This window comes from Zymoseptoria tritici, chromosome 4, assembly GCF_000219625.1.
Source record: "Zymoseptoria tritici IPO323 chromosome 4, whole genome shotgun sequence".
Lineage (NCBI taxonomy): Eukaryota > Fungi > Ascomycota > Dothideomycetes > Mycosphaerellales > Mycosphaerellaceae > Zymoseptoria > Zymoseptoria tritici.
In genome coordinates this window covers 1,445,658-1,462,123 of record NC_018215.1, presented here as the reverse complement: position 1 = coordinate 1,462,123, position 16,466 = coordinate 1,445,658, and the positions used below count along the sequence as shown (strand labels likewise).

General features: G+C 47.9%; 4 protein-coding genes across 4 annotated transcripts; 2 read left to right on the top strand and 2 right to left on the bottom strand.

The window, feature by feature from the left end:
• Window positions 1-433: 433 nt before the first annotated feature.
• On the top strand, window positions 434-2,346 carry MYCGRDRAFT_71147 (uncharacterized protein; the record flags this gene model as incomplete). Its single annotated transcript, XM_003853367.1, has 4 exons — window positions 434-615; window positions 674-730; window positions 788-1,969; window positions 2,027-2,346. The coding sequence occupies 4 exons, from the start codon at window positions 547-549 to the stop codon at window positions 2,051-2,053; spliced, it is 1,335 nt and encodes a 444-aa protein (XP_003853415.1).
• Window positions 2,347-3,098: 752 nt separating this feature from the next.
• MYCGRDRAFT_71143 (uncharacterized protein) lies at window positions 3,099-5,313 on the bottom strand (the record flags this gene model as incomplete). The annotated part of the gene is made up of 6 exons (XM_003852946.1): window positions 3,099-3,357; window positions 3,484-4,171; window positions 4,222-4,335; window positions 4,391-4,550; window positions 4,607-4,750; window positions 4,820-5,313. 6 exons carry the CDS (start codon window positions 5,099-5,101, stop codon window positions 3,099-3,101), a joined length of 1,647 nt encoding a protein of 548 aa, XP_003852994.1.
• A 7,555-nt stretch (window positions 5,314-12,868) lies between these two features.
• Window positions 12,869-13,657, top strand: MYCGRDRAFT_71140 (uncharacterized protein; the record flags this gene model as incomplete). The annotated part of the gene is made up of 1 exon (XM_003853368.1): window positions 12,869-13,657. The coding sequence occupies one exon, from the start codon at window positions 12,869-12,871 to the stop codon at window positions 13,655-13,657; it is 789 nt and encodes a 262-aa protein (XP_003853416.1).
• A 231-nt stretch (window positions 13,658-13,888) lies between these two features.
• On the bottom strand, window positions 13,889-16,077 carry MYCGRDRAFT_71139 (uncharacterized protein; the record flags this gene model as incomplete). Its single annotated transcript, XM_003852945.1, has 2 exons — window positions 13,889-14,400; window positions 14,455-16,077. The coding sequence occupies 2 exons, from the start codon at window positions 16,013-16,015 to the stop codon at window positions 13,889-13,891; spliced, it is 2,073 nt and encodes a 690-aa protein (XP_003852993.1).
• Window positions 16,078-16,466: the final 389 nt, after the last annotated feature.

Here is a 16,466-nt window from a genome sequence, read left to right as displayed (position 1 = left end):
GCAATGCCGCACTCCTGCCACCGAATCGTCAGTCCTCCCTGTCCTTGAATGCAATGCTCACGCCGGCGAGGTCAAGTCCAACGCGGTCGATCAGGCAGTTCAGGTTCGAGGGAGCACTGCGTCCGCGTGTTACGACTTCATCGACGTGTACCTCGACGTGGCGCTGAGAGCCATGTCCTCGACAAAGAATTCTCGGATGAAGACAAGTGTTGACATTGTTGTGTTTGTTGTGATGGAAGAAGAAGAGAAGATGGATGTTCGGCGGAGAGCGAGAGAGAACACTTGGGACGGGTATAGCTCCGCGAATCCGCACTGCGATCGCTGGTGGGGTTTCTGCGAATCTGCACATGACAGACCCCTTGGACGCGGAGCACCGAAGTTCTTGCGGCGAACGCGACAACTTTACCTACACCGCACACGAACCATACCAGGATCCCCCCTCTCGACCGAGCTCACCATTGTCCCGCGTATAGCTTCATTCAGCCCTCCGCATCTTTCTCTCCCTCCGCTTCGGCCCTTCGAAATACCCTCCAAGCCGAACACACCATGGCCACGTTGCAAATTCCTACGCGTGGAAAGACAGGAGGAGGATCAGTGACCAAAGCCGTCATTTTGGTACAGAAAGACAAGCGATGAGATGAAATATGTGGACAACGAGCTGAACAGATGACAGGTCGGTGGTCCTTCGCGAGGCACACGATTCCGTCCACTTTCGCTGGATCTGCCCAAGGTATACTGCACCAAGAACATACCATTCTACATGAACAACCATTGATCGTGTTCCTAGCCTCTCTTCGAAGTCGCGGGTCACCCTATCATCGAGCACTGCTTCGCCGCCATCACTCGCGTACCTGAGATTCGCGAGGTCTTCATCGTGGGCTACTACGACGAGTCTGTCTTCCGGGATTTCATCAAAGACTGCTCTCGTACCCACCCTCATATCAGCATCAAGTACCTCCGCGAGTACCAAGCGCTGGGAACCGCCGGTGGACTCTACCACTTCCGCGATGCTATCCTCAAAGGCCGACCGGATCGCTTCTTCGTGCTCAACGCCGATGTGTGCTGCTCCTTCCCGCTCGAGCAAATGCTCCGCCTGTTCGAGGAGAAGGACGCAGAAGCCATCATCCTCGGCACCCGCGTATCCAACGATGCGGCTACCAACTTCGGCTGCATCGTCAGCGATGCTCATACTAAGCGCGTGTTGCACTACGTCGAGAAGCCAGAATCCCACATTTCCAACCTGATCAACTGCGGCGTCTACCTCTTTTCCACGGAATCCATCTTCCCCTCCATCAAGTCGGCCATCAAACGCCGCGCCGACCGACCTCGTCTGCTGTCATACCCATCTTCCGACAACCTCGACGCCCAATACACCCCTGCAACCGGTGACGATGATGACGACAACACCAAGAACGAAGTCATCCGTTTGGAACAGGACATTCTCTCCGATTTGGCTGACAGCCGTCAATTCTATGTCCTCGAGACCAAGGACTTCTGGCGCCAAATCAAGACTGCAGGCTCCGCAGTGCCCGCCAACGCTCTCTACCTGATGAAGGCGTTCCAGCAGCAATCAGACGAGCTCGCCAAGCCTTCCGCTAACATTCTGCCACCCGTATTCATTCATCCTTCCGCGCAAGTCGACCCCACCGCCAAGCTCGGTCCGAACGTATCTGTCGGTCCTCGCGCTGTGATCGGAGCGGGAGTCCGCATAAAGGAGTCTATCGTTCTGGAGGATGCAGAGATTCGCCACGATGCGTGTGTGTTGTACTCAATCATCGGATGGAACAGCAGAGTGGGAGCTTGGGCAAGAGTCGAGGGTACGCCTACGCCGGTCAGGGAACACAGCACGAGCGTGGTGAAGAACGGAGTTAAGGTGCAGAGCATAACGATCTTGGGCAAGGAGTGTGCGGTGGCGGATGAAGTACGGGTGCAGAACTGTGTGTGCTTGCCGTATAAGGAGTTGAAGAGGGTGAGTGCCGTCGTTATCGCTTTTCTACTGGGATCAATTTGCTAACCAGAATTGCAGGATGTCGCCAACGAGGTTATCATGTAAAGAGGCCGTTTTTCCATCATGGACGGAATATCTGGAACATGCAAAAGTCGTTCACAAGTCACATAGAAGAGAAGAAAATTCGCAAGACGAAACAGACAAAACTCGACCGCTTTCTGGAGCTCTCTCGTTTCTTGCCTGAACAGTCCACAAAGAAGGTTTGTTTGACAGTCTTCCTCGCACTCTTGCTCAGACCCACTTGCAGGCAATGGGCCAACGAAGGGCATACAATCGCTTCCCGTTGTACTCAAAACCGCCGCTTCCTCGGAAGATAGGCTATTCTTGCAATCTTGCCAAATCACTATACATCATTGAATCATTTATGAAGAACAGCAGCTGTCGACATTGCCTACATGAAGCCATTGACGTGATCAGACAGCATACGTATATTGTACACGTACGCCTCAAAACCCCATGTCTCGCAAAAATCCACAATCTCGTCCATAAAAACGCCTCACCAACCACAAAGTCCAGAACATGCATGGTCGATTATCAAGCCATCGTGGTTGTGCGTGCAGTCGTGGCGCGGCTAGACTTCCACCTCCGCAAGAGCTCAAAAGCTTCGTCGTCTAACCTCATGCCTTGGTACACTCGAGACATCAGCCCAACGCCTTTCCAAACGCCACGGAAACTCAGACCCTGCACGGCTTGTGCCTACCAAGCCTGTCTCACATCTTTGTTTCAACCTTGAATTGTACATGTCGTCGACGGAGGTACGCGTGTACAGACTCGGTTATACCTTCCGCGGAGGACGAGCATGTCCCGGACTGCGGTGGTATGGGAGACAATGCACGCCGTCGAGGAGGCGAGCACTGAATCCTCAGTCTCATGCAGAACCTGCACCAACCTTGCATTCGCCTGTTTCTGATGTCGCGATAGTTACAGCCACGTAAGGACAACACGGATCATACCATGAGTTCACGCATAACGAAATCTTCACCTGGCGAACACAGTTCTCAGCATGTCGCCTTGTTGGTCGTGCCTCGTTGCTGAACACACTCGACGTGCTGCATCAGATGCTACATGCTCTCGTCTGTTCCCTAGACGTTCAGCCGTGCAGAGCCTTGCCCACGTAGTCCGCCAGGGCAATCATCTTCTCCTCCTGCAGTCGCCTACCCACCAACTGGATGGAGACGTGAGCGCCATCAAAGATCTCCGGATCATAATTTTCCTGCACCTTCCGATCTGTCTCGTTAACAGGTGTGTAGTCCGTCCTCTTCACGTCCACCTTCTTGTCCACATTCGTGACTGGCACCACTACACTCGTGTAGTCCAGCACATTGACGAAGACGCTGTAGCCGTAGTACCTACAGAAGGGCAGAAAGGTTAGCAATGGGTCGGACACAGGGCGTGAAGACAGACAGAGACCCGCTAGCATAGCCCGAGAGACAACCTCGGACAGCTGCAGGCCTTCTGCCCTTAAATTTTCTTACAGGAATCCCTCCGGTCTGGCAGCCGGAAAAGGTGCCAGCGGACAGATGATGGCATCGACCGGTCGTCCCGTCTTCGCCAGCTTCGCGGTGGAATTCCAGTATTCCATATACCGCTTCTGCAACTCTCTTTTCGTCACATTCGCAGCCATGATATCCGAAGCATTGGCCTGCTCAGATTGGTCGACAATGACCTGCGGTGCGCTCGGCTCTCCCGACAATTCGAATGCATGTCGGCAGTCGGCGCCTCCGTCGAAACCCCAGCAGGTGACGCAGATCTTGGTGAGCTCCGCGTGGGGTGGGTCGGGTTTCCACTCGATGACTTCGTGGCCGAGGTCTTGCATTGCTTTGACTGCGATTTCGATGGCACGGGAGACGGGTGGCATGGGAGCGCATGATCCGTCGTGGCGCAGGACGGCGAAGGACAGCTTTTCTGGGAGCTTGCTGGCTTCCGAACGCCAGGGGATCTCGTGGACTAGAGGGTCGTGGAGCCAGGGTTGGGTGGAGAGTAGAGCTTCTGTGACGAGACGGAGGCCGGAGGCGGTGGTTGCGAGGGGGCCCACAACGGACAGGATGCTGTTTTGGCCGTCCATACTGTTTGCCATGCCTTCGTATGGGAGACGGCCGGTTGACGGCCGAATGCCATAGAGGCCGTTGAAGGCAGCGGGAATGCGGATGGAGCCGCCGATGTCTATCATATGGTCAGACCAAGAGGGTAGAAGCCATGAGGGAGAAACTTACCCGTGCCAAAGCCAACGACACTTCCTCGAGCACCGATCAAAGCTCCTTCGCCACCAGAACTGCCGCCGCTGGACAGATTGCGGTTCTTCGGATTCTGCGTGTAGCCGATGATGTCTGGTTTAACGAAGTTAGCAATGTCCGCCGTGGATCATTCCGGCCTCGAACTTACTGTTGATGGTCTCGCCACACATCAATGTATGCGGAACACTGGTCTTCACATACAGTGTAGCTCCCAATGCTCTCAACTCTTTGACCATCTCTGACTCGAACTTCTTCTCTTTACCTGTGCCTTTCTTGCCCTCGAACGTTCCAAGCCATCCGACGTATCCCTATCGCGGACTGGTCAGGCTGATGACTTTGACAAGAGCTTTCGAGGCATATTTACCATACTTGTCTCGACATCCTTCACGTGAAATTGATCCTTGAGCGAGACTGGCAGTCCATGCAATGGTCCTATAGGCTTCTTGTTCTCCCGAAAAAACTGATCCAGCTTCTTTGCATCCTCAATGGCCGCATCGAAGAAGATCTCCTACATTGCCGGAATCGAGTCAGCTTGACTAGTCGAGCAAGGCAGCTTACGCTCCATGCGAAAACTCACATGCAGGCAGCTAGTCAACTGATGCGCGACCGCTGCACGATGGCAAAACGCCTTTGCGACCTCTTCCGCTTTCCACTCTCCACTTGAAGTCTTCTGCACGATGTCCACGGCATCGGTTTCTGTGATCTTGATCTCAGACTGACTGAGATATTGCTGGATGTAATCCCCAGTCACATCGCGTTGCTGTTCGGCAGAGGGGATCGAGGAGATCCGCCATTCGGACGGAATGAGATCGAGGAGAGATTTGGCTTTGGCCTGGCCGGCAGCCTTCCAGTCGGTCATTTTTAGTCAATCGCAGATGGAGGTCGCAGTCGAGGATGGTTGGCAGATGTAAGAGTTGCAGAGGACAACAGCGCGAATGCGATGTAAATCCGGGAATCAATGTACCGTTTGTTGATGACGATCGAAGAAGTGCAAATGCGAATTATCGATGAGCACTCCCCGCGGAACGTACTTCTTCGCCGACGAGGTTGGTGGGATATGGAGAGGAAGGAAATTGATCAAACAGTCTTGCCAAAGTCTTGATCGAGAGACGATTAATTGGCTCATCGTAAGAGTCCATCACCCAGTGATAGTGCCAGCAACCACCTTCCCGTTTGGGTCGAGTTTGTTGCGGGTGGGTCGGGCGTTGTGTGAGGGGTTGAAGCTCTTTCGCCGATGACGGCGCGTAGGCCGTGACGTCCATATTGTTGTAATTGGACTCAAGCTGAGTGGAAGAAGACCTCTGATTAGCAGGTATATATTGTTATATAGAGAGAATCTTAAGTGTGAGATTCTCACTTTAGCTATCTGTGTGTGGGAATGCCTTAGCACTAGTTACGTGCACTTCACTAATAGTTAGTCTAATAATCCACAACACTCCCCTATTAGCAGCTATATTATTACGAGCTGTCTGTTACCTAAATATAGCAGGTATTTACCTACTACGTAGCTAATGCTCGGCTTTAGCTTGTTAAAAAGCATCTTCTTCTAGCTTTTTCATTCCTCCACTTTACAATCTACACCTCTTATCTATTTAGCTAACTTATTAGCTAATCTATTATCTATCCCTTATAGCTATTAATAACATAATCCACATTACTAGCTATAGCTTCTAGAAGAAGAGTAGCTTTCTCTGTCCCTAGGAAAACCTTCTAGCAAGTTATCGATAAAGCAAGAGCTGTTAGCAGTAGAGATCTCCTGTAGATCTACAAAGATAGTTCTGTAGTATATTAGACTATGCATTAACTTATTAGAGAAGAGATAAATAGATACTACAATAGAGTGAATGTTAGGGCTTAGGGTCCCTTCTCTTTTGTAGCTTGCTTTAATAATTTCATAGCTAAGCTTAATAAGGATCTCCTTACTACAGACCTTATTAACATAGTAATAGAGGAGCTGTACAACCTAAGGGAGTAGGCCTTCCTAGTAGAAAACTACCTTAGTCTAACAACTCCTAATCCTTAGGGATTTGTGTTATGCTATAACTAGACTCCTCTTAGCCAAATATTAAGCTCTAACAAGGTAGAGATAAAGCAGTAGTTAGTAGCATAGCATCCTATGTATGTTCTCCTTAAAATCCCTTCTTCCCTAATAGAAACTAACATTCTCCTAGGCTTTAAGTTAAGATTCTAGGGGAATTAGCTTAGTCTTTTAGTAGTAGTTCTAGGGGGGCAGGCTACAGGTTCTAGGACATGCTCTAATGCTTTTGGGTTTTTATAGAAAAGTTTTCCTTTAGCTAGGTATTTTTCTTATAGTTTCTTAGATGCTTTTGTAGAGGTGTGTAGTTGCCTCCTTTCCTTTGTATAGATAAGAATAAAATAAGTATTCTAAGTATTATACTTCTTAGTTTTGTAACAAATAAAATAGTATAATTCTAGGGAGGGAATCCTTCTTAGGTAGGAATGCAGGTACTAAGGCATAAATTTAAGAGCAATTTCCCTCTTCTTATTAAGGGCTAGTTAGTCTAGTAGTATAATTTCTAACTACAAATCAGAAGGTTATAGGTTCAATTCCTATATCAGCCTCTTATTTCGTGCGACTATGTTAGGATGTGTTCCTCTTATGCTCGCACGAGATGCTCTTTTTGGTAGATGCTTATATTAGAGGATAGTGTTTAGGGATTTTAGTTTTGTTAGACAGTCTGTAAGCTGCATATCTGTCCTTACAAACTCTACCTTAATACTCCCCTTGTTATGTTGCTCTCTACAGTAATAGTTCCTAAGAGAGATATGTCTTAATCTTTTGGAGTTAGCATAGTTTTCTATAAGGCTAATAGCTAATTAATTGTCTACTTTGATAAGGATAGTAGAAATGCTTTTAGCCTAGGTAAAGGGCTAGAGCTTATTAATAAGATTCCTTACCTAATTCACTTTTCTTATTGCCTTAGTAAGAGAGAGGTACTCTGCCTTAGTGCTAGATAGCACTACTTCTTTCTGTAGTTAAGATCTCTAGACAACTAGGCCTCCTACAATTTTAAAGAGCATTCCTAAGGTAGACCTGGATGTGCTAGGATTACTAGCAAAGTTAGAGTCTAAGAATGCTTTAATCTGAATTTGCTCCTTAGTTTTCCTATATATAAGGCACTTGTTAATTGTGCCTGCAACATATCTCCAGATGTGTTTAGCTACCTAAACATGCAAAGGTCCTAGGTTCTAAAGGAACCTTGCATAGTAGTTAATAGCAAAACTAATGTCTAGTCTAGTATAGTTTAATAGATGTTGCAGTTCCCTAATAATCTTGTTAAAGAGATTATAGTCCTCCTTTGTTCCCTTATCCTAGAGGGGTTTAAGGAGGGTGTTAAGGGGGTACTTAACACTCTTTGCATTGCTGAGACTATGTCCTTAAAGTTTGTCTCTAGAATAGTGTTCCTAAGAGATAGACATAGAGCTATCTTTCCCTTCCTTTAGGTAAAGTCCAAGAAAGACATTAGTATTAACAACCTTAATTGTGTACTTCTGCTCTAATCCCTTAATTAGCTTGTTAATCTTATAGTCTAACTATCTAAAGATCTAGAAGTTATCTACATAAAGGAGAACAAGGATGCCTTTCCCTTAAAAGAGGCAAGCATTACTAACAGTTCTTAATAGACTAAGCTTTTAGAGAGTGTCTATAGCATCGTAGTGCTAGAGAGCAGCTGCCTGCTTAAGCCTATACAGTCCTTTCTTAACATGTATAATATACTTGTGGGCATCTTTCTTAAAGAGATAAGCTCCCTCTAGTAGCTTAATAAAGATCTGCTTATCTAGGTTTGGATTTAGGAATGTAGTCTTAACATTAACTTGTCTCCTCTTCTAGCTAAAGTTAACTAAGAGGGATAGAAGTATTCTCCCTGTTGCAGCTCTTAGGGTAGGAGCAAAGGTATTAACATAGTTAAGTCCCTTCCTTTATGTAAATCCCCTAGCTGTCTATCTAGCCTTGTACTTCTCTACAGTTCTATCTAGGAGTACCTTAATCTTAAAGACCTATTTCCCTGTAAGAGGGACTCTCCCCTTAGGGAGGGTGCTAACGAGTTTCCATTTAAGGCATCCTGTGGACTTAAGTGACTTAGCTTCCTTAATAATAGCTTTCTCCTATTCCTTGTAGTTAGATCTAGAGAGAGCTTCCTTAACTGTCTTAGGATTAGACAGATTAGGATTTGTTGCTTTAAGTCCTATCTTCTAGATCTTGCTGTAGTCTTTTCTTATAACTAATCTTCTACTTCTTAAGAGTCTGAATATGCCTGAGCTTTTAGGACTTGCTTTATTGCCTAATTTCTTAGGTCTCTTAGGGCTTCTCCCTACTTTCCTCTTTCCTGTAACATAAATGTCTAGGAAGGGAGTTATAGTATAATCTTGGAGGTCTTCCCTTTTAGGGCAATCCTCTGCTAATGCTTAATGTTGTAGCTATGTTGATAAGGCATTAGCCTGCTCCTGGAATCCCTTAGGACTTCCTTAGAATCCCTTAGGACTTCCTATTTCCTTAGAAACATGCTCCCCCTAAGCTAGCTAGGAGGCTTCTTTATGCTTAGTAGCCTCTAGCTAATCAGGCTTAGACTGCTTGTGTTAGTCATCCTAGGACTGTATGTCCTAACCTAATGTTTGCTCCCCCTAAGATGTTAAAAGGGAGGCTTGGTTTCTCTCTCTCTGTATAGTATTAAACATGTTCTCTACTTCTTAAAGATAAGAAGTAGTAAGAGGTTAGGCATCTTGCCCTTAGGCATCCTGGCCCTAATCTTAATCCTTAGTGTAGATAGTATGGACTTCCTATTCTGTGGCAATAGGTTGCATTAGTTGTAGGAAACTCTCCTCCTAGAAGTCTAGGGCAGTAGGTATTATACTATATACCTTATCCTTATTATATGTTACATAAGGAGAGGTTACAATCTTGTGCTGAAACCTAGTAAGGGTAGATAGTTCAAACTTCTAAACTATATAGTTAGTTAAAGTGTTCTCTTAGAATCCTAGATTCTAGTATTTCTCTGCTCTAGGATAGAACTTCTATAAATTAGGTCTCCCCTAATTATATAGATATGCTCTGTATCCAAATCTCCTAACCTTTATTAGATTAATATGTAGAGTTCCAGTATTAAGATCTTAATTAAATTCCTAAAGAGGAATCTTGTTAGTTAATAGGCATACTAGCCTGTTAGTAAGGAAGATTATATGTGCAACTGCAAAACTCTAGAGAGGGAGAGGTAGGCTAGAGTTAATTATTATTGCTCTTGCCTTATTAAGGATAACCTTGTTAGATAATTCTGTAATTCTATTCTGCTTAGGAGTATAGGGAGCTAAGAAATCCCATCTTAGTCCCTTATTCTCTGCAAATGTAATTAGATTATTATTATTAAACTCTCCTCCTCTATCTAAGAACTAGATCTTAACTATCTTTTTGTACTAGTTAAATGTCTTAGTAGTCTATTTCTTAATAATTTGTGCAGCTTGTAATTTAAGCTTACAGAAGATAGCCTATCTCCTTCTTAACTTTGCATTAGTAATTATAAGGATGTACTTGTATCTAAAGATGTCTAGTAGAAAGATTAGTCCTATAATGTTAATATAGACCTTATCTAATAAGGATTAAGGTGTTAGTCTTAGAGTTCTTAACACTACTCTCTATAACCTTGCAAGCTTATATAGCTTATAGTGCTTAAGTGTAGATATATTAATCTGCTTAAGTCCTTAGACTTAAGCCTTTGTTGCACTAAGAATCTTGTTCCCTATATAGCCTAGTCTCTAGTGCTATCTTATTATGTTAGCCTTAGGCATAGCAAAGGCTAGATAGGACATATTCCTATTAGTTGTAGAAGCAACTTTAGTACTCCCCTTAGGGAGAGAGACAGTTGCATTCTAGAGGATTAGAACATTATAAGTAGACTAAACCTTGCCTATCTTCTTATTATTCCTTAGAATATATAAAGATAGCCTGTCTAGGTAGACCTTGCACTTTAGCTAGAGAGTCTCTGCTAAGATAAGGTTATAATTAGAGTTAGGAGAGTACAATACATCTTGTAAGGTAATATTTAACTTATTCCCCTTGTACTTTATTATAATCCTTACACTTCCTAAGTATGTAACTATGCTTTGTCTAATAGCTTAAGAGAACCTAATTAGGGTTTCTAGGGGTTTAAGGTCTAAGAACTAGGACTTGTTATTAAAGAAGTAGTATAATATACTAGAATCCTAGATAATAGTGTTACTCCTTTGTATTCCAGCGGCAGCAATTGCTGCTCCTGTAAATGAGCTGTCTAAATTAGAGCCTAAGCCTGCATTAGAAGAGGAGATAGGCTTAATTGCTGCAGCACCCTTTCCTCCCTTCTTGTTATGTCTCTTGCTCTTGTCTTAGGACTTCTTCTTGTCCTTATTAGATCCTCCTTTTCCTCTATATACCTAGGACTTTAGGGCCTTGTTAGGGTGCTTCTTAAAGTAGTCTGCATTTGTGTGGATATAATAGGTACACTTAGTACACTAATTATTATCTACTGTAGCACCCCTAAATCCTCCTGCTGTCCTCTATGTCTATAGAGGAGGTTCCTTAATTAATAAGGTAATTAGCTCTTTAAGAGTTGTGTTCTTAATGTAATAGGATTGTCTCTAGCTTCTTAGGTATTCTAGATAGTAGAGGCCCTAGATAAAGAACAGCCTGATCTGCTTATTACTAAAAGTGAGCTTTAAGACTAGAATGCTCTTAGACCTAGAGTATTGTTCTGTTACAGAGATGTACTTGTAATGCCACTTCTAGAAGTCCTTATAGTACTTCTAAGTGTTTGTTCCTTAGATCTTAATATTGCTAATTCTAAGAATCCTTAGGCTGTTATAAATGTTTATAGTTACAACAGGCCTGTAGGTAGCTGCAATAGTATTATACAGTTCCTTAGCTGTCTTCTCTATATCCCCAAAGTTAGGCCTTAGAGATTAGTTAATCCTTTTGCTAACAATCCCGTATATAATTAGGTTATGCTTGTGCTAGACTTGGAGAGGAGTTAGTCTTAGTCTACTAGTTAGAATAGGTTCTGTTACTAGAGTGTCCCCTCCTTCTTTTTAGGAAGGAGTTAGAGCCTAGGAGGATAAAGCAGTACTCTCCTTAGTTAGTAGAGAGGGATATCTGACTTTAATTCCTAGCTTTGGTTAGGCAGGGCACTAGGGAATGTCGTAAAAGACATAGCCTAACACCTCCTTGTCTATAAGGGCTGCTTTAAGCATCCTTAACCAGTCTAAGAAGTTGCTTCCCTTTCTTAGGACTTTATTCTCCTTCGCAGTCTTGAACTTATTAGCCTGCATTGCGGCTGTTGTTGTAACTAGCTCTTTCTTAGCTCGCTAGTTAACTGTCTGAACAGTGTATAGTAAGGTTCTAGTAGCTGCGCTTAGAACAGACAATTCTTCCTTAAGTGTGTAGTAGTTACGCCGGGCTTATAACCTGTTGTGATTGGACTTAAGCTAAGTGGAAGAAGACCTCTAATTAGTAGGTATATATTGTTATACAGAGAGAATCTTAAGTGTGAGATTCTTACTTCAGCTATCTGTATGTAGGAATGCCTTGGCACTAGTCACGTGCACTTCACTGATGGTTAGTCTGATGATCCACAACACATATGGCTTGTATCATTATTCATCGCATCGATATCCTTGCCCCCGAACCATTGCAACGCCCAATCCAGACCCAAGAAATGCGAATCCACAGCCAGACTGTAGGTGGCCGGTCGATCGTAGAATCGTCGACGCAAGCCAGGTGCACAGCGGGACGCACTTTCAGCATCCCGGACATCCGTATGGTGCTGGTACAGTCGGCCCACCTCGTTCAAGTGACCCGCGACAAGAGTGTAAGCCTACCTTTGCATTGGAGTTTGTTGTTGACGAAACCGCATATATCCCCTTTCTTCTCGCAATACTGCCCTCCATCCTGGCAGCGATGCCGGCACTGGTTTATGCCATCGATGCACCTAAGTTGGCCACAGCATCGACCCATTCCGTGGGGAGCGCAGTATGCTGTTTGGAGTGGTAAGCAAGTTGGTCGACCTAGCAGGGTCGGGAAATGGAAGCTGGAGAACACGTACAGCCGGTCCCGCGGATGCAGTCTAGTGACACTAGACGGCCGCTTACACCAAGAGTGAAGGCGATTGCAAGGAACGTAAAGAGGTGGAGCTTCATCTTCGTTGGAGGGGATCTGTCGTGGTAAGTGTGGGGAAAGAAGAGGTCGAGGAACAGAAAGAAGAGGAAGAGCGTGTGCAAATTGCAGAGGTCCGAGCCCATGCTTCCCACCAGGTCAGGCTCGCAGACAAGGACATGGGGTAAATTAATCCAGCATCTGGTCAAGCCATCGAACAACCCTCCTATGCTCGTTCACGGCGAACCGTCTAGCCACCACATTCATCGTGCGCCATGATAGAACCAGTCCTGCAAAACTGCACCTTGCAGCAGACCAACGCATACAGATCCGCCAGCAACGGAACTAAGCAGCATCCGATTGCCGTAAACAGCATTCTCGGATGTGTCGGAGCCCAGCAGGCTCTATGACGGAACATATGAAGCAGCTGCAGTAGAACTGGCCAGTCGTGGTCTCATCCCGCGCCGTCTCGTTTCTTTCAAAGCAAAAATGTCTCAAGTAAAGCCCTTCGCCGGCAAGGTCATCGCGCTCACCGGAGCAGCATCGGGAATAGGCCTAGCTACCACGATACTGCTCTACAACCGTGGCGCTTCCATCGCCGCCGGCGACATCAACGCAGCCGGCTTGAAGGAGCTGGAAACCACCCTCGCCAAAATCCCAATCGAGCCCGGCTCCGAGCAAAGACTCACAACCACAGTCGTAGACGTGACCTCCTCTACTCAAGTCGAGACCTGGATCTCCTCCACCGTCAACGACTTCGGACAAATCAACGGCGCCGCCAACATCGCCGGAGTAGCCGAGTATCCCGTCCCACTCGGACAGAAAACCGACGCCGACTTCGACACCGTCATCGACACCCACCTGCGCGGTGTCTACAATTGTCTGCGCGCCCAGCTTCGACACATGAGCAACAAGAATGGCGGCCGTGGGGGTTCAATCGTGAACATGAGTTCCATCGCTGGGCTAGCCCCCGAACCCGGCGTTGGGCTGTATAGTGCGGCGAAGGGCGGCATCAATTCCCTCGGCGCGACGGCGGCGAAGGAGTATGGCGCGGCGGGCGTGCGCGTCAACACGATCTGTCCTGGTGCGGTGGCTACGCCATTGACCGCCCAAGCGGTCGAGCATATGAGACTGTTGGTTGCTCGAACTCCATTGGGGCGATTGAGTGAGGCCGAGGAAGTTGCGAAGGTTGTCGCGTTCCTGTTGAGTGATGAGGCGAGCTATGTTAGCGGAGCGGTGCTGAGGGTGGACGGAGGGATGTTGGCGAGTGGACATTGAAGGTCCTGCCTGTGTTCAATCAAAGGGAGCAGAGAGCATGATCCCGAACTTGTTTGGCAACCCGCCGTTGAGCAGGGAGAGCGAGTGCCTTCGTGCTTCATTTCCTCTCTGCATGAATGTCTTGAATCGACCTTATACCAACGAACGCCGCGCTGTGCCGTCATGAATGCATCGCTGAGAAGAATGCCCACTCACGGGTCCTCCATCCTCTTCCGCAATCCTGTCTACCAACTACAACTTCACACCCCAAACTCCTCTCCCCGCGCAGACGCCCAGCCAGTCGCCACCCTGCTGCGTCAGACTACTCTGTGGCGCCCACGAAATATTCGCGACCTCATACTCGCACCTCCACTTCGCGAAAGGTCCCTTGCCCTGCGTTTCAGCGGCAGCAGTCGCACCCGCATTTCCGGCTCCATTGGCAGGCGCAGGAGGTACAACAGTCTGGTTCTGCGCGTTCAACAGATCCCAGACGAGCACCAAACTGTCATCTCCACCGGACGCGAGCATACCGCGTCGACTGGGATTCCATTCGATACTGTTGAGGTTACCCTGGTGGCCGCGCAGTTCGAGGAGTGCGGTACCAGGCTGTCGTACGTCGAGAATGCGAATTATGTTGCTGTCGGAGGCGAAGGTCGCCAAGAGGTGGGCGTCGTGTGGAGACGCGGCAAGGCGAAGGAGCGGTGGTGCTGGAGAGAGTGTTTGAGCGGTGGATTTCGAGGGTGATGAAGACGTTGGAGAGGATGCTGGAGAAATGTCAGTCACTCGTGGTGCAGTGTGCTGTCCGGCTATCGACTCACATTTGTCGGACTTGTCCGCGGGCTCGTAAATGATAGTCGAGTGCTCGAGACTTCGTAGGTCAAACATCCTCACGCTTCCATCTGCTCCGCATGATACGAAGACATCTACCGACCCAGCGCAAAATCGTACGTCAAAGACCTCCTTATCGTGAGCAATCAGTTGTGTCTTCGCGGTCAAAGTCGGGATATCCCAGATCGTGCACGTCGTATCGATGGATGAGGTGATAATCAACTTCGGCGACAACGTGTTCCAGTCCAGGGATGTGAGAGGTGCCGTGTGCTCTGGAGTCTTGCTGTTTGACAGCAGAGCCAACGGCTGCAGCTTTTGTGGTGCTGGCTCGCGCAGATTCGCCGATGCGCTTCGATTGATGTTGCTCGTTATGTGCGTCGCCGCTGACTGCGGCAGACTCCATAATCGCAAGTGGTCTCCACTCGTCGCCAGCAGATCCGTACTCTGCTTTTGCGAGCTCGGAGGCTCCCACAATATCCTCGTCACAGGGTAGGCACATGTAGCTTCTGCAACCTTTGTATATTCCAAACCGTATGGCGCCTGCCCTGGTGCTGTCGTCTCTTGCGGAGTGATGTGTGTGTCCAAGATCTGGATGAAATTGTGTGGATCCTCCAGATAGCTTCCTACTGCCATCTTCCCAGCTCCATTGCCGCCGCCCACCGGCCATTTACACCAGTCGAATGCGTACGTCGGAAAAGGCGCGAGGTAGTTCGAGTTCATCGGCTGGTCTGAATAACTAAAGAAAGCCGTCCCCTGAGGACCTTCATTCGCATCGGAGATCGCTCGTGATCGAATATCTGTGAGATTCAGCGGGCTGTGCGAGGGCCCCGCAGAGGGAGTCTGCGCATTGGAAAGGTTGTATGCTTTTGGATTTGACGCATTTGGTGTTTGAGAGGGTGTCTGATTGAAGGGTATGTATTTTTGGGCGCCGTCGAGTCCTGACGCACTGCGGGAGTGACTGTGAAGTGTATTGCTGCGGGAAGGAGGTTGTGACGAGGCCTGGGCGTAGTGCTGCGCGTTGGACGGCAGAGGCTGTTGTGACATGGTGGGAATAGTTGTCGGGGCGGTGTATGAGGAAGTAGGTCGCGAGGAGCCGCCAGGTTGCAGTACGCCAGGCAGCCCACTGCGCGAGGAGGAGTGCGAGTGCGAAGGCACAATGCCCGCCGACTGCGAAGAATGTTGCGGCGTGCTCGGATGGACGTTGAATGACGGCCCAGATCCAGTAGAAGGCGGAGCTTCGTGGTAATTTGGCTGGTATTGGCGACGCGGTGTGCTATACTGCTGTTGCTGGTCGGGAGCCGTGGACGTCGGTGCGGACATGGGCGTGGAGGGGTCCTGGGATCGGCCTGCCTGCGATGAGGAGTCCATCACGGCATCCTCGTTGGTGAAGCGTCGAGAGTCGTAAGAAGAATAGTTGTCGGACGTGTGACTGCCCGTTATTCGCGGTACGTTTGGCGATCCTACCGCGCTCAATGCGCCAGTGGCTGACAGAAATCCGGCGGAAAGATCGTGGGACTGGTGCTGGGACTTGGTGCGGGAATGAAATGGCATCGTGTCGGCGGGCTTGGTCAGTATGACGGACACACTGTGTGCTCTCCACGAGCCACGACCGTGATTGGCAGTGGTCTTTCGTACCGACGTCGGATTGAAAATGTATTTGGACAAGGAGAACAAGCCCGTTGTCAGTGAAGCCGCCCAACCTCGTGACTCGGGAGCTCTCGTCCAGCTTGTCGGGAGCTCCATCTTGGAGACGTCCACTGTTTCGGTCCTCGGCCTTTGATCAGACTAGCCTCACCAGCAACCACCACAACCACTTTGCGTCAACATTGCATACGGGCACCAAGAATCTCGACGACAGGAGCGAAGACGATGAACGACGAAGCCTGTCTATTATACGCCAGCACGAAAACATCACGATACCTCTATCCCCGGTCTCTGTCAGCAGACAGGAGTCGAGCTAAGACCATCAACAAGGTCGTACACCATGTCGCTTGAACAGACA